Raw genomic sequence first — 21,009 nt, 5'->3', positions numbered from 1 at the left:
GGAAAGGAAGGGGTAGGGGGAAAGGGAGGGGTAGGGAAGGGGAGGGGGAGGGGGGAAGGGTAGGGGGAGGGGAGAGGGGAAGAGGGAGGGGGGAGGGGAGAGGGGAAGAGGGAGGGGGGAGGGGAGAGGGGAAGAGGGAGGGGGAAGGGGAGGGGAGGGATATAGATGGTTACTGGCAATTGATCACATCCACAAATGATGTAATCCACACAATTTATGTACTTTACATAACGTTAATAGGAATACATGGCCGTGTCGATGGGAAATACAGTTTGTTTGAAATAAATCACAAATATCAGATGAAAGTTTTTAAAATTTAGAACTATTCTCACTCAGAGTTAAACATCACCGCAATATTACGCGGTTGCTTCAACGTTTTCTGTGAATTATATGTCATCATTGTGAGGTTTTTTTTATTTTTTATTTTTTTGAAATGAGATTTTTATATTTTAAAAAACGGCAAAAAAGCATCAGAACAGCTGTGAAAAAGCATCAAAACAGCAGTGAAAAAGCATCAAAACAGCAATGTAAAAGCATCAAAACAGCAGTAAAAAGCATCAAAACAGCATTCAATATATTTTCACTTTTACGTTTTGGCTAACTCGCTCGCGAACCTGACGAAGATCCTGAGCGAGGATCGCTATGCTACGCTACGTTATGCTAACGCTACGTTAGCTACGCTACGTTACGTTACGTTCGCTACGTTATGGCTAAAAATATGGATCTAAAGATGAAAGAAAAAAAACCTATGTGGTGTGAATGGCAATTTTCCTCGCTGAAATGTGAAAAAACGCAATCGCTTTTCGCTCTGAATTATGTGCAAACGCGTAACTGTGAGATTATGGCGTTAAGGCTGGAACATCACGTGATCGTTCTGAGCGAATCAGTGTGCTGCTCTGCCACCGGCTCAGATTCCGTGTGTAATATTCCTCGCTGAAATGCGCTGAGGTAAATATGAATAAAAAATATGGATCTCGTCAAATATTTTTAGGTAGGCCATGTCCTTCCCAGGCTCAATGGCCATGTCTATGCCAAATATCAAGCACGTGAGCCTCTCCGTTTAGGAGTCTCTCGGTAACATTACACACACACAAACTGTGTTTTATATATGCAGTCCTAGCAGAAGTACCCTGCATTGCTGGGCAGGGGAGGGGAGGGGAGGAGGAAGGGGAGGGGAGGGGAATGGGGGGGGGGAGGGGAGGAGAGGGGGGGAGGCGAGAAGAGGGGGGGGAGGCGAGAAGAGGGGGGGGAGGGGAGAAGAGGGGAGGGGGGAAGAGGGGAGGGGGAGTGGTGGGGGGAGGGGGGAAGAGGGAGGGGGGAAGGGGAAGGGGGAGGGGGAAGAGGGAGGGGGGAAGAGGGAGGGGGGAAGGGGGAGGGGGAAAAGGGAGGGGAGGGGGAAAAGGGAGGGGAGGGGGAAAAGGGAGGGGAGGTGGAAAAGGGAGGGGAGGGGGAAAAGGGAGGGGGGGAAAGGAGGGGAGGGGGAAAAGGGAGGGGAGGGGGAAAAGGGAGGGGGAGGGGAGAAGGGGAGGGGGTAGGGTGGAGGGGGAAGGGAGGGGGAGGGGGGAGGGGGGAGGGGGAAGGGGAGGGCCAGTCAACAATGACGTTGCAGTTCTCATGGTCGGAGAGCAGCACAACAATCGCGACATCGTCCTGAATCTTCGCAACAGCACGAAGCGGATTTTGGAGACTCACCGATCCTGTGACGCCCTCCAGTACCGGCGTTGCCGGGTGGGGGAAGGGAGACCCGTACATTCCCAACCCGTACGTTCGCCCTCTCGACTCAAGCTCACTCGGACAAAAGCCTCGCACAAATTGCACCGTGAAGGCCCAATGGCCATGTCTATGCCACAAATCAAGTACGTGAGCAAGTCGGGCGCACTGAATTGAAAATATATAGAACGCTCATACTCCGTGAAAAGTGAAGCTTACTGGCGGCGGGGATGGAACATCACGTGATCGCTCTGAGCGAATCAGCGCGCTGCTCTGTGCCAAATATCAAGTACGTGAGCCTCTCCGTTTAGGAGTCTATCGGTAACATTACACACACACAAACACACACACACACACACACACACACACACACACACACACACACACACACACACACACACACACACACACACACACACACACACACACACACACACACACACAGTGTTTTATATATATAGATAGATAAAACACAGTTTGTTTGTGTGTTACCTATAGACTCTTAAACGGAGAGGCTCACGTACTTGATATTTGGCATAGACATGGCCATTGAGCCTGGGAAGGACATGGCTGACCTAAAAATATTTGATGAGATCCATATTTTTTATTCATATTTACCTCAGCGTATTTCAGCGAGGAACATTATACACGGAATCTCAGCCTGTGCGAGAGGAGCTTGCTGATTCACTCAGAGCGATCACGTGATGTTCCATCCTTCCCGCCAGACCACTGAACTGAAAATATATAGAATGACCATTGCCATTCACACCACACAGGTGGAGATGCAGCTACCGGGCGCCATCTTGGTTGGCACTCGATGCTGGGCGATGGTAATTTCCGTCACGCGTTTTCACGTAACTCAGAGCGAAAAGCGATTGCGTTTTTTCACCTTTTGTGCGATCGTGTTTTTGTGTCGATTTTGTGCGATATGAATTAAACGTCTTTGAAACAGCTGCGAAACGTCTTTCCACAACCCTTCCATAACGGATTGGAGCGAGCTAAAAATGACCTCCGATGACGAGATCCATATTTTTTATTAATATTTTACTTGGCGCATTTCAGCGAGGAACATTATACCCTGAATCTCAGCCTGTCCTGCAATGTCATTGTTGACTGGCCCTCCCCTCCCCCTCCTCATTCCTCTCCCTCGCCTTCCCTCCCCTCCTCCTCCCCCTTCCTCCTCCTTCTTCCGTCCTCCCCTTCCCCCCTTTTGGTGCAACATGCTGTCTTTTGGTGCAACATGCTGTCTTTTGGTGCAACATGCTGTCTTTTGGTGCAACATGCTGTAGGAGCTGTGCTCCCACGTCAATCGGAAGAATGGACGCGACAAAAAGCTGGAATTCGTCCGAGTTTCTTTATTGTCACAAAACAACTCGGGTACTCTGAAAAGCCCGTTTATCGGGCAGCAATATATACACAAAGAATTAAGTTAAGCACCCCCCCCCCGTTTTTTTACAACCTCGCACATTACAAGTTTGTTGTCGTCAAAACAGTGTAATATACCCATGATATTGCTATATTTTCTGGAGAAGTGATATTATGGTCACATAAAAACATAACAATCATGCCGTTTGCAATATTTTATTCTGAATAATTTAAGGTGAAATTTTTTGGGAATTTTAGGCATATTTTCACCTCAATTTAAGTATGGGGCTATAGGTCCATCACGGACAGTGTGGATGACGTTTATGTTTTCTAACGTACAGTCATTGTTCTGAGAAGACCTCTAGCGATCTTTGCGTCAATAACGTGTGTAGGACCCACGTGATCGGATCACTGACTCAACCCTACGTCTCATAGACCCTGTAAGCCGTCGTATGCGTTGCTGTGGCAGGTTGAACCCCCTCGAGCACGTTTGGGACATGTTGGGACGACAAATTGCGAAGATGGTCCCTCCAATAGCCAATCTGGATGAATTGGAACGTGCATTACATCGGGAATGGAACAACCTGCCACAGCAACGCATACGACGGCTTACAGGGTCTATGAGACGTAGGGTTGAGTCAGTGATCCGATCACGTGGGTCCTACACACGTTATTGACGCAAAGATCGCTAGAGGTCTTCTCAGAACAATGACTGTACGTTAGAAAACATAAACGTCATCCACACTGTCCGTGATGGACCTATAGCTCCATACTTAAATTGAGGTGAAAATATGCCTAAAATTCCCAAAAATTTTCACCTTAAATTATTCAGAATAAAATATTGAAAACGGCATGATTGTTATGTTTTTATGTGACCATAATATCACTTCTCCAGAAAATATAGCAATATCATGGGTATATTACACTGTTTTGACGACAACAAACTTGTAATGTGCGAGGTTGTAAAAAAACGGGGGGGGTGCTTAACTTAATTCTTTGTGTATATATACACACATTATCCCGGAGCGTTTGCCCGGGAAAGGCGAGAGGGGGCGTGGCCGGGCGTCCTGGCCGCGGCCTGGCAAGTCGAGATCGGGCGTGGCCGGGCGTGCCCGGGCATCCCGGCCGAGGCCTGGCAAGTTGAGCGCGGGCCTGCCCGGGCGTCCTGGACGAGCCCGGCATGGTGATCGCTCCGCATCCTTGGTAGGTGCAAGGCGATTGTGTAAACCCAGCGGTAGCTGCTACACACGTCCCCCCAGAATCGACTTGCACCGGCAGGGTCAATTTGAGGGGGGTCCTGATGACCCGGCCGAAGCGACCCCTGGTGGGTCGTGGGGGGGGGGGGGGGTCCGGTGTGGTGGTAGGCGGTCGAGTGGGGGGCACCGTGGACGGGGGGCGGCCTCGCGGCGGCAGAAGGGCCAACCGTGGCGGTTGGTCGATGTCCACGTGCGCCGGCTTGAGGCGGTCCACCGCAATCCGGTCCGACCTGCCGCCGATGTCGATGACGAACAACTTGTCGTCCCGTCGCAGGACCCGGAAAGGCCCGTCGTACGGCGGCCGGAGGGCCCCCCGATGTGCGTCATGACGCACAAAAACGTACTCCGCTGTGTGAAGCGCTGGGGGGACGTAGGACTGGGGGTCACCGTGGTGGGATGTTGGCACGGGGGCAAACCGTCGGGCGGCCTCCTGGAGGTCCGAGCGCTGGTGAGCTGCGGACCAGGGACTGGTAGCGTCGGGCACGAATTCGCCCGGGACACGTAGCGCCTGGCCGTAGACAAGCTCGGCGGTGGATGCCCGGAGGTCCTCCTTGGGGGCCGTGCGGAGGCCCAAAAGGACCCACGGCAGCTGGTCGGCCCAACCGCCATCTTGAAGGCCGGCCATGAGCGCGGCCTTCATGGAGCGGTGGAATCGCTCGCACAACCCGTTGGCTTGGGGGTGGTAGGCCGTAGTACGGTGGAGCTTGACCCCCAGGTTGCGGGCGACCGCGCCCCACAGCTCGGAGGTGAACTGCGGTCCACGGTCCGACAAGATGTCCGCCGGTGCGCCGAAGCGGGCGACCCAGGTGGCGATGAAAGCCTGCGCCACGTCGGCGGTGGTGGTGGAGACGAGGGGAACGGCCTCCGGCCACCTGGTCGTCCTGTCCACCATGGTGAGCAGGTGTGTGAACCCCCGTGATGGGGGGAGGGGGCCCACCAGATCCACGTTGACGTGGTCGAAACGTCGTTCGGGCACGGTGAAAGGTGCCAGCGGGGCCTGGGTGTGTCGTTGGACCTTGGCCTGTTGGCAGGCTGTGCAGGTGCTGGTCCAATCGCGGACGTCCCGTTGAAGGCCGTGCCAGACGAATCGCGCCGACACCAGCTTCTGGGAAGCTTTCCGGCCCGGGTGGGAAAGGCCGTGGAGGGAGGCGAAGATGCGGCGTTGCCAGGTAACGGGCACGATGGGGGCAAGGCTGGCCTTGGGAGACGTCGCAGAGCAGGACAGTCTCCACGAAGGGGATGTCGGCCAGGCGGAGGCCCGTGTCCGCCGCCCGGAGGGCTTGCACCGTGGTGTCGGTGGTTTGGTCCGCCGCCATAAGCGCGAAGTCCACGCCGAAGTGGACCGCGTTCGCGCTGGCCCGAGAAAGACAGTCGGCCACGGCGTTGTTTTTGCCGGCGACGTGCCGGATGTCCGTGGTAAACTCCGACACGGCGGAGAGGTGGCGCTGTTGGCGGGCCGACCACGGCTCCGTGACCTTGGCCATTGCGTAAACCAACGGCTTGTGGTCGACGAACGCCGTGAAGGGTCGGCCCTCCAGGAGGTGGCGGAAATGGCGAACGGCCAGGTGTAGACCGAGGAGCTCACGGTCAAACGTGCTATATTTGAGCTCGTTCGGCCGGAGCTGCCGGCTGAAAAAAGCGAGTGGCTGCCAAACCCCGTTCACCCATTGCTCATGTACGGCGCCCACCGCGTAGTCGGAGGCATCCGTGGTGAGGGCGATGGGAGCGTTGAGCACCGGGTGAGTGAGCAGTGTTGCGTCGGTGAGGGCCCGCTTTGAGCTTTGGAAGGCCGCGTCCATTGCTGTGGACCAGACGATGTCGTGCTTGGCCGGCTTGCCCCGGAGGGCTTCGTAGAGGGGCCGCATGAGTTGAGCAGCGCGGGGCACGACGCGGTGATAGAAATTCACCATTCCCAGGAATTCCTGGAGGGCCTTTATGGAGCGGGGACGCGGAAACGTGGTGATGGCCTCGACCTTGGTTGGCAGCGGCACGGCCCCGTTCTTGGTGATGTGGTGGCCCAAAAAATCAACGGCCGTCGTGCCGAAGTGGCATTTGGCCGGGTTGACGATGAGGCCGTGCTCGCTGAGGCGCCCGAACAGTGTTCGGAGGTGGAGGAGGTGCTCGGCCCGGGACGTGCTGGCGACGAAGATGTCGTCCAGGTAAACGAAGAGGAACGGCAGGTCACGCAGCACGCCGTCCATCAAGCGCTGGAACGCCTGAGCCGCGTTCTTGAGGCCAAACGGCATCCGTAGGAATTCGAATAAGCCGAACGGTGTGATGACGGCCGTTTTAGGGACATCGGCCGCCCTGACAGGTACCTGGTGATATCCCCGTATGAGATCGATTTTTGAAATAATGACCCGTCCTGCCAGACGGGCGGAGAAGTCTTGGATGTGCAGGATCGGATACCTGTCGGGGGTGGTAGCGTCGTTAAGGCGGCGGTAGTCGCCACATGGGCGCCAGCCGCCCCTTGGCTTTGGGACGATGTGTAGTGGCGAAGCCCACGCGCTATCGGAGCGCCGCACGATGCCGAGGTGTTCCAAAGCGTCAAACTCGGCTTTGGCCACGGCGAGCTTGGCTGGGTCGAGGCGGCGGGCTCTGGCGTAGACCGGCGGGCCAGTGGTTGGTATGTGGTGCTCGATCCCATGTCGTACTGCGACGGCCGAAAACGTCGGCCGCGTGAGGGCCGGGAACTCCGTGAACAGGCGAGCAAACTCGTTCGCCGCCGGGAGGGCGCATGCCAGCTGGGTCGGAGCGGAGCTGCTCAATGTGCATACTAGGGAGCTGAAGGTCTCGGCGTTGATGAGGCGACGCCGTTGGACGTCCACCAGCAGTCCGTGTGTGCAGAGGAAGTCGGTGCCTCGCAGAGCCATGGGCACGTTTGCGGTTACAAACGTCCAAGTAAAGCGTTGGCCGCCGAAGCAGAGGGTGACGTTGCGCGGGCCGAAGGTGCGGATGGCCGATCCGTTGGCCGCAACCGAGGAGGGGCCGCAAACCGCGGACTGCCTGTCCTGATCAGAGGCGGGTATGACGCTCAGTTGGGCACCGGTGTCGCACAGGAAGCGCCGTCCGGACGCTTTGTCCGTGATGAAAAGTAAGTTGCCCGTGTGGCCGGCGCTCACGGGTAATGAACGCCGGCCCGGCCGTTTCCTGGCCTGCCGAAGGTGCACGGGGGTCGGCATGTCCGGGCCTTCTGTCTGAACCTGGCATGATAGTAACACCACACTTGGTCAGGTGGAGGCCCCGGTCGTCGTGCTGGAGGTGGTCGGCTCGGCGTAGCGGCCGCCAATTGCGTCGGCAGTTCGGTCGTCGACCGTGCCGGGTGCTCGGGCGCCATGGGCGTTGCGTCGGACGGTGGTGGGCCCCAGGTCGCTGCTGCAATGCGTTGGCCTGCCGCGGAGATCTTGTTGGCTTCCCTGGCGAGGGCGCGGAATCCGTGATCGTCGTGCTCGCCAGGGCGAGGCGTACCGGGCTAGGCAGCTGACGGAGGAACAGCTCCCGGAACAGGAATGCCGGAGAGTGCTCGCTGAGCAGCGAAAGCATGCAGTCCATTCGCTCGGACGGGCGCGTGTCGCCGGGCTCAGGCAGGTCGAGCAGGCGCTGTGCGCGTTCCGCCGATGGGAGGGCGAAAGCGTCGAGGAGGAGCTTTTTAATCGCGCCGTATTTGTCAGCGGCTGGCGGGCTCTCGAGGAGGCTCAGGGCACGGGCCGTGGTGGCTGAACCGAGCGCTGCTACCACATGGTGGAAGCAGGTGTCGTTGGCCGTGATGCCTCGCAGGGCGAACAGGGAGTCCGCCTGGGCGAACCAAACCGCCGCGTGAGCCTCCCAGAAGGTAGGCAGTTTAAGGGCAACTGCCGTGTCCATGTCGGTAGGTCACCAATGTAGGAGCTGTGCTCCCACGTCAATCGGAAGAATGGACGCGACAAAAAGCTGGAATTCGTCCGAGTTTCTTTATTGTCACAAAATAACTCGGGTACTCTGAAAAGCCCGTTTATCGGGCAGCAATATATATACACACATTATCCCGGAGCGTTTGCCCGGGAAAGGCGAGAGGGGGCGTGGCCGGGCGTCCTGGCCGCGGCCTGGCAAGTCGAGGGCGGGCATGCCCGGGCGTCCCGGCCGAGGCCTGGTAAGTTGAGCGCGGGCCTGCCCAGGCGTCCTGGACGAGCCCGGCATGGTGATCGCTCCACGTCCTTGGTAGGTGCAAGGCGATTGTGTAAACCCAGCGGTAGCCGCTACAATGCTGTCTTTTGGTGCAACATGATGTGTTTTGATGCAAGATGCTGTCTTTTGGTGCAACATGCTGTCTTTTGGTGCAACATGCTGTCTTTTGGTACAGCATTCTGTCTTTTGGTGCAGAATTCTGTCTTTTGGTGCAACACGCTGTCTTTTGGTGCAACACGCTGTCTTTTGGTGCAACACGCTGTCTTTTGGTGCAACACGCTGTCTTTTGGTGCAACATGCTGTCTTTTGGTGCAACATGCTGTCTTTTGGTGCAACATGCTGTCTTTTGGTGCAGCATGCTGTCTTTTGGTGCAGCATGCTGTCTTTTGGTGCAACATGCTGTCATTTGGTGCAGCATGCTGTCTTTTGGTACAGAATGCTGTCTTTTGGTGCAACATGCTGTCTTTTGGTGCAACATGCTGTCTTTTGGTGCAACATGGTGTCTTTTTGTGCAGCATACTGTCTTTTGGTGCAGCATGCTGTCATTTGGTACAACATGCTGTCTTTTGGTGCAACATGCTGTCTTTTGGTGTAACATGCTGTCTTTTGGTGCAACATGCTGTCATTTGGTGCAGCATGCTGTCTTTTGGTACAGAATGCTGTCTTTTGGTGCAACATGCTGTCTTTTGGTGCAACATGCTGTCTTTTGATGCAACATGGTGTCTTTTTGTGCAGCATGCTGTCTTTTGGTGCAGCATGCTGTCTTTTGGTGCAACATACTGTCTTTTGGTGCAGCATGCTGTCTTTTGGTGCAGCATTCGGTCTTTTGGTGCAACATGCTGTCATTTGGTGCAGAATGCTGTCTTTTGGTGCAGAAAGCTGTCTTTTGGTGCAGAATGCTGTCTTTTGGTGCAGAATGCTGTCTTTTGGTGCAGGATGCTGTCTTTTGGTGCAGCATGCTGTCATTTGGTGCAACATGCTGTCTTTTAGTGCAACAAGCTGTCTTTTGGTGCAGCATGCTGTCTTTTGGTGCAACATGCTGTCTTTTGGTGCAACATGCTGTCTTTTGGTGCAACATGCTGTCTTTTAGTGCAACATGCTGTGTTTTGGTGCAACATGCTGTCTTTTAGTGCAACATGCTGTCTTTTTGTGCAACATGCTGTCTTTTTGTGCAACATGCTGTGTTTTGGTGTAACATGCTGTCTTTTGGTGCAACATGCGGTCTTTTGGTGCAACATGCGGTCTTTTGGTGCAACATGCTGTCTTTTTGTGCAACATGCTGTGTTTTGGTGTAACATGCTGTCTTTTGGTGCAACATGCTGTCTTTTGGTGCAACATGCTGTCTTTTGGTGCAACATGCTGTCTTTTGGTGCAACATGCTGTCTTTTGGTGCAACATGCTGTCTTTTGGTGCAACATGCTGTCTTTTGGTGCAACATGCTGTCTTTTGGTGGAATATGCTGTGTTTTGGTTACAGTAGTCAGCGAAGCGACGCTAGGCACGGCTAGTAATACACGAAAGTAGAACTTTAAGCTGGGTATAGATTGGGGAAAGAGGGCCAAAGGGAAGCCAGGATTACGTCATTTAGAAGCCAACGTACAATAGTCCATCAACATGGCAATGTTGAAGCATCTGCCTGCCTGTTGAGGCAGCGTGTTGTGATGACAGAAAGATGAGCAGCATGTTGTAGGTTTTCAGCTCGGATAATCAGCCAATGATCATGGGTCTTGATAGACTGGGCCAGGCTGGTAACACTTATGGAAACGTAGCAGGGATTTTCGCTGCCCAAGCTTTCGGTATATTTTTGGAAGTGGGCAGTGCCCTCGATTTTGAAATTAAAAATAGCTCCGCTGGTATGAAGATTATGGGGCGTTCCCCAATTTGGGGAGTAATCTATCGGAGAACAGGTTTTCAAGTTGGCCACCCTGCTCCTAGTTTACATAAAGCATAACAGAAACGAGGATACAGAAGGAAGGCTTACTTAAAGAACTGCAAGAAGGAGAATCCATATCCATGCCTCTCGGCAATGCCGGCACACACGACGTTTGCCGACGCTCCGATCAATGTCCCGTTGCCTACAGAAAGAGAGGCAGCACATTCCAAGTCATAAAATTTGACAGTTTGCTACAGGTTTGCTACAAGGCAAAGTCGACACTGATCATTGTCGACAAAAATGAACAGAAAAATACAATATATTTTTGGAACCTCCAAGACAAGCTCCCAATGCCAGCGCCCAGACAAGTGGCTGCAAAGGTAAGCTCAAGTCCTTGTCTTGGCTTAAGCTCGAAATGACTGGAATCTGAAAAGAAAAGAAAAAGATCCAAATGACCTGCAGAAAAAGCCTTCAAGGTTAACGCACAATGATTCATCATAATCTTCCATGATTGTTTTCGTTAGGGAGATGATGGGAGGGTTGGCAGGATGACCTGGAAGTACACACCCTCACCTCTAAGCTATATAGGCTAGGTTCAAATCCTGACCCAGCTATAAACTGTCATCCTGGTGTCTCGCAAGAAAGGCGAGGCATCAATATCGTCCCTCTCGTCCCTCGGACACCACTATCCCTCGTCTGCCAGCATTAATTGGTGGACGTCAAAGATCCCACGGTGTGCTTTGTGAAGAGTATGTGAGTCATAGTCGAAACCCTGAAAAAATTCCAAATCCCTGCCCTAACCTAAAGGGGCACTGCATCAGCAGCACATCCGCACTCCCAGCAGTGATGCAACCAACAGCCACAGGCTGTATACGAAACAAAGCAGCCATAATTTAATATTCCCGACAATCCTCATAAGGCGGTAAAGGTGTTGTGGAGTCTGCACGTGATGTTCCTGGACACAGATCAATAAATTCCTTCTATTTCTCACCATTGTCGTCGTGAATGGAATGTTATCAACCAGAGAGGATACCAGAGAAGCAACCCAAAGTACAAGTATCAGAGCCACTGTGAACCGATGCTCTGGTGGAACCACCTGGAATAAGATAATTGATAATTATCAGTCGTTAATTTAGATTTCAACATCCAATGATTAGCATAACATTGTACAATGGAACCATGCATGTTTCACCTTGATTAAAGCAGCTGTTTGCTCCACAATGTAGTTGATGAGTTCAAGATGAGCAAGAGCCTGAGAAGCAGCGTAAACAAAGAGATGACAATAGTGTAGCAGCATAGCAAACCTGTTGTGCATTTTGTGATACAAGCACCAAATTTGGCACAAATGTACATTAATATGTTGCGAACATTTTCAGATATTGGGCCACTTGAAATTCCGTAATTTTTTTTTTCACATTTTTTCAAATTTCGTAATTTCAAATTTTTCGGGTGACACCGTCACAATTTCGGTCTTCGAGGCCGGCCGATATAGTGGGGCGGCTTAGCCCAAATATTCAAAAGAATTGTGCATTTTGTGATACAAGCACCAAATTTGGCACAAATGTACATTAATATGTTGCGAACATTGTGTGGTCAGCAATGAAGACGAGAGTCTGAATTACATGTATGCAAAAGACCTTGTGAACCAGTGAAGCAAATACACGGGTAAGCATGAATTAAATCTAGGGCATGATATAATTTCCATGATGTTTACCTCTACACTCAATGGTGGAAGGAGGTAATGTTTTGATCCCAGCTTGTCTGTATGTCTGTTTGTCCACAAAATTCCAGACAAAGCTTGTAGTAGTGGTAGTTGTAGTGGTAGTGGTGATAACAGAAATTGTTATATAGAACTGAACTTATATTATTATTATATGCAGAAAATAACTTCATTTCTATATGCCCTGCAGTGGACAGGTAAATTGGTTTATGCACTGAAGGGGTCACCCTGGTGTGCACTGCTGTGTTCTGCCTCACTGAGTTGTTCAGGTATGATGTACTCAGCACAAGCTTCCGGTCGGCCCGGAGGTGGGGGTGCGGGGCCTGTCACGGAACGTCAAAACAAACGGCCTGCCGGGGCCGCCCAAAAGTCGGGCGTGAGGGGCGCGTCCACTAATGGAACTCCTCTCGCTTCCCAGATCGAGGGCCACGTGGTCAGGAGAACCTCGTCCCTTCCGGTCACACTTTGCCTATCGGCCGGCCTCGAAGACCGAAATTGTGACGGTGTCACCCGAAAAATTTGAAATTACGAAATTTGAAAAAATTTGAAAAAAAAAATTACGGAATTTCAAGTGGCCCAATATCTGAAAATGTTCGCAACATATTAATGTACATTTGTGCCAAATTTGGTGCTTGTATCACAAAATGCACAATTCTTTTGAATATTTGGGCTAAGCCGCCCCACTACAAGTTAACAACCAACAACAAAGTGTTCCTTATTTACTGTAAAACATCTCCTTCCCCTAATCTTAATCCTAAGGGTTAGCTTTGCAGGCCCCATGACCTCATGGTTCCCTGTTTGAGGCAATGTTTTTTATGGCCGGATGGCCTTCCTGACGCCAACCCTTAGTCGATGCGCAGGCATACAGTGTACCTATTGTAAATGGGGGTACACACCGTGATCATTCATCCCAGCAAGCTTGTACTCAATTTGCCGACCTCGGAAGGATGACAGGCTGAGTCAACCCCCCTGGCGATAATTGAATGATCGACCAGGATTCGAACTCAGGATCCTGGGATCTCAAGCCAGCACCCTAACCGTGAAGCCAACACCAGGCTTGTATCTATCTATAATTCCAGTAATCTCTGTGTGTTTGTTTGTACGTTTGTACGTTTGTACATTTGTTTGTCTGTGACCGCTGTTTCTCGACAACCACGGGTCCGATATACTTTAAACTTGCCAGGTATATTGCTGGGGACCCGAGGATGTGCCTTTTCAAGGTTTCATATTAATCGGACAATTACTTACCGAGCTATGTCCAAAAAACGATTCAACCAATCAGAGAGCAGCGAGCTATCGCGTGTGCCGAACGTGGCGGACACACTCTGCCTCGGATGGCACATTTGAGAGCGTATTCATTTATTTCACGTTTGCAAACTATGTTGGCGCTATGTTGGCGTTAAACTATGTTTTAAAACTAATAAAAACCCCGGGGGGATTGTCACTGTACTCGCAAGCCGTTCGCCGTTCGCTTTGGCGTTGCGAATGGACCAAAACATTTCATGCACCAAACCATTTCATGTAAAGCGTTCGCCGTTCGCTTTGGCGTTGCGAATGGACCAAAACATTTCATGGACCAAACCATTTCATGTAAATAGAGGGGGGGATATAATTTTAGATATAGATATAGTACGGGCATGCCCTAGTCTATCTATAATTCCAGTAATCTCTGTGTGTTTGTTTGTTTGTACGTTTGTACGTTTGTTTGTCTGTGACCGCTGTTTCTCGACAACCACGGGTCCGATATACTTTAAACTTGCCAGGTATATTGCTGGGGACCCGAGGATGTGCCTTTTCAAGGTTTCATATTAATCGGACAATTACTTACCGAGCTATGTCCAAAAAACGATTCAACCAATCAGAGAGCAGCGAGCTATCGCGTGTGCCGAACGTGGCGGACACACTCTGCCTCGGATGGCACATTTGAGAGCGTATTCATTTATTTCACGTTTGCAAACTATGTTGGCGCTATGTTGGCGTTAAACTATGTTTTAAAACTAATAAAAACCATTTCATCTAAATAGAGGGGGGGGGGGGGGGGGGGATTGTCACTGTACTCGCAAGCCGTTCGCCGTTCGCTTTGGCGTTGCGAATGGACCAACACATTTCATGGACCAAACCATTTCATGTAAAGCGTTCGCCGTTCGCTTTGGCGTTGCGAATGAACCAAAACATTTCATGGACCAAACCATTTCATGTAAATAGAGGGGGGGATATAATTTTAGATATAGATATAGTACGGGCATGCCCTAGTTAGGAGAATATGGAGAGAATAATTAAAAATTTGGTCAAAATGTGAAAAAGCAATGTCATAGTGACTATCCTTTATTAGCCCCGTCGCAGCGCGTCAAGCACGAGACGTCCTGTTTTTTTTAAATTGCTTCAATGTTTCTTTATTTATTTACAATTGAACTTTAGTGTGTCTGTCCAGGCCATAACATTTTGTAATCAAATCTTCAACAAACCTTTATTATTAGAATATGGAGAACACAAATGAATAGATGTACAATTTTTTTTTTTTTTTTTTTTCGTCGGGTTTCGTTTGAGTACAAAGCGGGCACGGACAGGCTTTGCATTTTGAGATGCTTTCTAGTTTCCTTATAAGTACCGGTACTAACGATATTCTTACCATTTAATGAATGTAACTTAATATCCACATAATCCCTTTCATAAATAATTTACGTATTCCATTTAATATTGTTATGTTTGTGGGGGTAGGTCATGAAATACCTTAGTCAAGGTAGGATTGTATAGGGTAGTGTGCTCCGACTGTCGCGAAGAAAAAGAAACCTTCCTGTAATTAAGTCAGGCCCGGATGTCGCGTAAGTGTATATTTGTCTCCGTGTGAGGGGTGGAGCTATGCTAGTTAGTTAGGGTATATGGGTAGATTCCCTGTGTGTAGTTGCCTCTGTAGTTTCTCCTTTGTTCCTTATGACACTTACAACACCAGCCATGCGATCAGCATCTACATGAAATAATATAATCGCCGACGATGCCCAGACACCACTAACATCACCTAGTCAAATCTCCTCGATGGGCGCAAAGGGTGGCCGTGAGGCCACGCCCCGAAGAACGATTTGGTAAAGAACGATGGGGTGAGCGGGTGGCGCTCATTGATTGGTGAGAGTGTGATGTCAGAAAGAACATTCTAGCGCCAGGAGTAAAAAGGCCAAGCACCGCCATTTTCGCTCTCTTTTGCGCTGGCTTTCATGACGAGCAGTCACAGTTATACTCTCGCTCTTTGCGCTGGCTTTCATGATGAGCAGCCACAGTTATACTCTCTCTCTCTCTTATCCTGGGTTCGTGACAAGCAGTCGATTTGCATTCCCTGTCTCTCTTTTGTTTGGGGCTTGGCAGCCACGTTTGCGCTCTCTCCCGGTGCGGGGCTTCAAGCGAGCAGACGGATATTTTCCGCTCATTGGTGCTGGCTTTGTGATGGCTGCACTTCGTGCTGGGTGAGAAACAGCGGAGCTTTGTGGAGCGTGGAACAGCGGAGGAGAGATTTTTGGTTGCTTTACGCAGGTGGCTGGCTGCGGCACGAGTTTGCGCCATTGTGTGTTTCCCGCACAGAGACTCAGGGACCCGTTCGATGACTGCCAGGGTTCGTGGGCCGCTGGAGGAGACCAAAGCTGAGTATCAGCTAACACTACACACCACATTTTTACTTTCATTTATTTCCCCCTGTGTCTGTATATGAGTCCGTATGGAGGCGACTCAAAATAGGATTTATTTTACTTCAGCATTCTTTTTATTGCGTTGCATTTATTTTCATTAAACCTTTATTTGTTACATTTTCAATTTCGTTATCTGTCTTGTTTATCTGTCGTGGGTTCGAGGACGCCCAAGTGAAATGTAAGGACCTTGCTGCCCTCCACTACCCCCGCGCGTGTCACCACTGCCATAGTTGGGTATACGCCTCGGAGGTAAACATTGGTCGGCCATCCGTCACCCCGCGGTGTTCACTACAGGTTAGACCCACGACACTATATAGATGGGGAAAATATAGCTACGAGACCAGCACACCATGGCCTACACTTTTAAAGAATCATGGCATCTAGAATGTGCACAACCTAAATGTAGAATGGACAAGCAGCTTCATGCCCACATTTGTAATGACAGGTTTAGCTGGGTTTGACCCCACAGGGTTTGATCTCAGAAGGGGGTGGGGGGCAAAGTGATCTCAGAGGGATCTAATTTTCAATTGTTTTTTTTTCAACTTTCAATTATTTGTATTTCAACTTTCAAGTATTTCAACTTTCAATTAGTGATGACTCCATTTACATTTCACTGTCTGACAACATGGACCAACTTCTATCCACTCATCCCAACTCTCTCTTCCTCATATGTGGTGACTTCAACTGTCATCATGCCAGCTGGTTGGGTGTGGGTTCCTCTCTCACCAGTCATGGCACCTCAGCAAAGGACTTCTGTGACTCACTGGGAGTGACACAATCTGTCAATTTCCCGACCCGGATCTCAGCCAATGGAGTATCTTCTCTTCTCGACTTGGTTATGACAAACTTCCCTGCTAATGTCTGCTGCTCTTCTTCTGCTCCAATCGGTTCTTCTGATCATGTGCTTGTCAAAGTGGACATCTCTCTGGCCATTCTCAGAGAGCCTCCTCAGCGTCGACGAGTCTGGCATTTCACTCAGGCTGACTGGGACGGTCTTCAAGCAGCCATCATTCGTCTGGACTGGTCTCCCATCTCTAATGCCTGTGACATTAATTCTTCCTGGGAATTCTTCCAAAGCAAACTGCTCTCTCTCATGCACAGATTTATCGCATCTCGTCTTCAGTTGTCTTACCCTTCCTCCCGTCCATGGTACACTGAATCTTGTGGTGAGGCAGTTGCCCTGAAACAACTTGCCTTTGCCTCTTGGAAGGCAAATCCAACTGAACGCAATCTCAGTTCCTTCCACCAAGCTCGGAACAAGTGTGTGTCTACCCTCAGGAGTGCCAGGAAGCACTATCTCTCCACACTCAAGAATGAACTCTCAAACCTGTCTCCTTCCTCCAAATCCTGGTGGCGTCTGGTCAAATCTGTTTCTGGTGTTTGTTCCCCCTCCATCCCCTCCCTTACCTCAAATGGCCACACAGTTGACATCGCACGTGACAAAGCCGAATGCCTCAACTCTGTGTTTGCCTCAAAATCTTTAGTCCCAAACCCATCTCTCTCTGTTCCCACCTTTCCCAGTCGAACCCAACTGCTCCTGGACTCTGTGTCCTTCTCTCCTGACAAGGTGGAGGAGTTTTTGTCTAACCTCGACTCTGATTCTGCAACTGGACCAGACGGCATCAGCCCACGGGTCCTAAAATCCTGCTCTGCCGCTCTATCTCACCCTCTCTCTGTTATTTTCACCCTCTCTTTTGCTCAAGGTCATCTGCCAGCATCCTGGAAATCAGCAAACATTACCGCTTTACACAAAAAAGGTGCAAAAACAGATCCTTGCAACTACAGACCAATCAGTCTGCTCCCAATTATCAGCAAAGTCATGGAATCCATCATTGCTTCAGATATGAAATCTTTCCTCTTCTCCAATGGCTTGATCTCCGATCATCAATTTGGTTTCAGACCAGGTCACTCTACTCTGGACATGCTGCTTCTGCTTTCTCAACAATGGATGGAGGTCCTCAATGCCAAACAGGAAATCAGAGCTGTCTCCCTTGACATATCACATGCCTTCGATACGGTCTGGCACCCAGCTCTGCTCACCAAACTCTCCTCCTATGGTATCCATGGAAATCTCCATGCATGGCTTGCGGACTTCCTCTCTGGTCGTAGTCAACGTGTGGCCCTGAATGGATTTCTCTCATCTCACCTTCCTGTTCAGGCTGGAGTTCCCCAAGGCAGTGTTCTGGGCCCTGTGCTTTTTCTGGTCTTTATCAATGATCTCTCCGACTCTCTGGAAAATCCTCTCTATCTCTTTGCTGATGACTCCCCTCTCTGCCGCTCCATTCCTCTTCCCTCAGATCGGCAGTCTGCAGCCTCCTCACTCTCTGAAGACTTGGACAAAATCACAGACTGGTCAAACAAGTGGAACATGTCTTTCAATCCTGACAAATCTCACACTCTTATTATGTCTCTCCGAAAAGATCGACTGGACAACCCTCCCATCTACTTTCTCAACAATCCTCTCCAAGAAGTTCTGTCGCTCAAGCTTTTGGGTCTCACTATCTGCCATGATCTTTCTTGGGAAAACCACATTTCCAAGCTGGCCTCCAAAGCCAGTCGCCGACTGGGCATCCTCCGTCGTGCGAAGTCCTTCCTCGGCACACCTGAGCTCCTCACCACATACAAGGCTTTCATCCGCAGCTCAATGGAATACTGTTCTCCCCTATGGGCCGGTGCTCCTGCCTCACACCTAGCTCGGCTTCACGCTGTTGAAACCAAAGCTTTCAGAATTATTGGAATCTCCCGCGATGAAGCTATCTCCGAGGGCCTTTCACTCACTCACCGCAGGCAGGTAGGTGGTCTTTCTGTCTTCTACCGACTCCTCTCCGGCCTTGCTCCCCCAGCTCTCTCTGTGCTCTGTCCCCCAAATATTCCGACAGATCGCACAAGATCTGCCAGCAACCCTCTGATGGTTAAACTGCCGAAATCTCGGCTCTCTGCTCACCTTCACTCTTTCATCCCTCTTTTCTCCCGCCTCTGGAACAAACTCCCACACTCCCTTCAATCCCACTCCTCCCTCCAGGTCTTTAAAACAGCTGTTCACCACCATCTCTTATCTTCCCCCATCCAAAACCTTGATCTTTTCTACCCCCGCTAATTCACCCCAGATCCACCTTGTTTGAAATTCCAACTTCTTTCCTGGAAGTCCTGGCAGTGTCCATATGTTTTATACCTCTCCCACCCCCCCCCCCCTTCCCATGCCCACCCCAAAGCCCTCTCCCTCCCACAGATCTCTCGATGTCTCCATGTCTCTCGGTCCCTGCTCTCAAATGTTGTGTTTGTGTCCTTCCCCCTCTCCCCCCATCTTGTCTACCGCTCCCGATGTTATATGTTTTATGTGTCGGTTTGTCTTTCTGTGTGATTAATGTTCGCTCTTTCACGAGCCTCGATCTTGTATACAAAAATATATATATATTGTTGCGAATATGGAATTTGGCCTCCATATCCGCTTGTAAATATTCCCCTATTTTCCCCAATACTCCCCAACTATCCCCAATCCCCCATTCCCTAGTCCCATTGTCTGTAAACAACAATCAGTAGAGCCGACCTTCCCCTTATTCCCCCATTAAATGTCGTGCCCAGGTCCACCGCACCACACGTAGACAACTTTCGGACATCTTGCTAGTTATTCTTAGTCTATGTCAGTTAAGGCCTCGTTTCCATTAATTATGACTCTTCGTTGCACCAGAATGTGATTATATGGCACCAGTAGTGAGTTTAGGACCTTTCCCATACCTCCTCCCATCTTCTTCCCCGTCTACAACAACAGAGGGGCACGGCGCTGCGCGGGGGGGAGTGTGCGTCCTCCCACCGGCTCGGTTCGCCGCCATCGACAATGCGCTCCAGACGATGCGCTCCGGACCATGCGCTCCATGGGGTTACCACGAAGGGGCTCCTTGTCAGCTCCTCGTCAAGGGCGGAGCCTGGTAAACCCCCCGCACGCACCCAATGAGAAGCAACGTGCCGATTCCACGAGGCGGAGCTAACGAGCCGAGGGCGTGTCACTCCCCGCCGGATATACGCGGCCACGCGCCGGATGTGACGTCAGATGCGCCCCCAGCTTGAGACGAAAAGACGCCACTTCGAGCGCTGTGCAACCTTCCGCATCTCTGGACCGGACCGGGTCGATCCTGCCCTGAGCCCAGGAGGACCTGGAGCCATCGACAACCGCTTTCCTGCCATCAACCCCCGTGTGAGTCAGCCTTGTCCCGTTTGCCTGTCGTCTGTTGGGGAATAATATAAGATTGTGTCTAAGTGCTTGTCTTTCTATGTTGTACCTCTCGTCCCTGTAATCTGACCTTCCGCACGAATATAATCTCCTCCGGAGGTCTTGAGAACCGTATCCCTGGTGTCTGTCATTATAATTCAGCCGTGTGTCTTCTTTTTCCTTATTGAGCCAGCGTGGCGCGGCTTCGTCAACGTTCGAGTACAATCGGGTAATTTGTGCGGACACGACGGCCATTCCGCTCGGCCCACCTTAACATCAAAGTCGTGTCTGTAACAATTGGTTGTCAGGAGTTGGATTCGAACCTGGGACTAAATTTATTTAGCCCAAATTTTGGAACACCAATTGTACTATTAGAGTAACAATTGGTGTCGAGGAGTGAGATTCGGACCCGGGACTAAATTAGTTAGGCCCAAATTTTGGGAGGGAAAATCGGTTCGGAGCGCGTACTGCGCTCGACAAAATCGAGCCGGAGCGCGGTCCCGCGGTTACTGCGCTCGCCGAAATTATAACGAAAAAAAAAAAAATTTGGATTTGTTTTACGAAACTCGAATTTTGCAAGTCGCGCTATGGCGGATCAAGACGGCTGGGGTCCGGTAGCGGAGAGTGAAGCAGGGTCGGTCCAGGACCAAATTGAGGGACATGAGGGACATGAGGAGAGCGAAACAGCGAGGGTAGCAGGCACGCAAAATGGCGCCTCGCAAGAGCGCGCGGTAGCCGAGCCCGCTGTATCAACGGGCTTTAACATGCAGCCGATTGACATACAGGCCCTCATTGCGCAGCTACAGGCAGCTGTACAGATGAGTATGGGGAGCCAAATTGAGCGATTGGGTGAGCGATTGGAGGGCCAAATGGGGGTAATGGGGAACCGGATGGATGCTCAGAGTGAGCAATTGGGGGTAATGGGAAACCAAATGGGGGTAATGAGGGACGAAGCGAGGGGTACCGGTGAGGGGTTAGACAATAATTTTAAGGAGTTAGACAAGAAATTTGGGAAGTTAGACAATAATTTTGAGGGGTTAG

The 21,009-nt window shown here is 50.9% G+C and overlaps 1 protein-coding gene across 5 annotated transcripts in view; it reads right to left on the bottom strand.

Moving 5' to 3' along the window:
- The window catches only part of OCA2 (OCA2 melanosomal transmembrane protein), a 155,962-nt gene that overhangs the window by 4,946 nt on the left and 130,007 nt on the right, over positions 1–21,009 (bottom strand). For all 5 annotated transcript variants that reach the window (XM_068135579.2, XM_068135574.2, XM_078768348.1 and 2 more), the window contains 4 exons: positions 11,560–11,619; positions 11,359–11,463; positions 10,700–10,793; positions 10,476–10,569 (listed from right to left, as the gene is read on the bottom strand). In XM_068135579.2, coding sequence (XP_067991680.2) covers positions 10,476–10,569; positions 10,700–10,793; positions 11,359–11,463; positions 11,560–11,619 — 353 coding nt within the window. The remainder of the gene's footprint in view (positions 1–10,475; positions 10,570–10,699; positions 10,794–11,358; positions 11,464–11,559; positions 11,620–21,009) is intronic.

The sequence above is a fragment of the Myxine glutinosa genome, chromosome 14 (genome assembly GCF_964187855.1).
Source record: "Myxine glutinosa chromosome 14, kmMyxGlut1.1, whole genome shotgun sequence".
NCBI lineage: Eukaryota > Metazoa > Chordata > Myxini > Myxiniformes > Myxinidae > Myxine > Myxine glutinosa.
The sequence above is the reverse complement of the archived record's forward strand: the minus strand, read 5'-3'. Positions and strand labels throughout refer to the sequence as shown.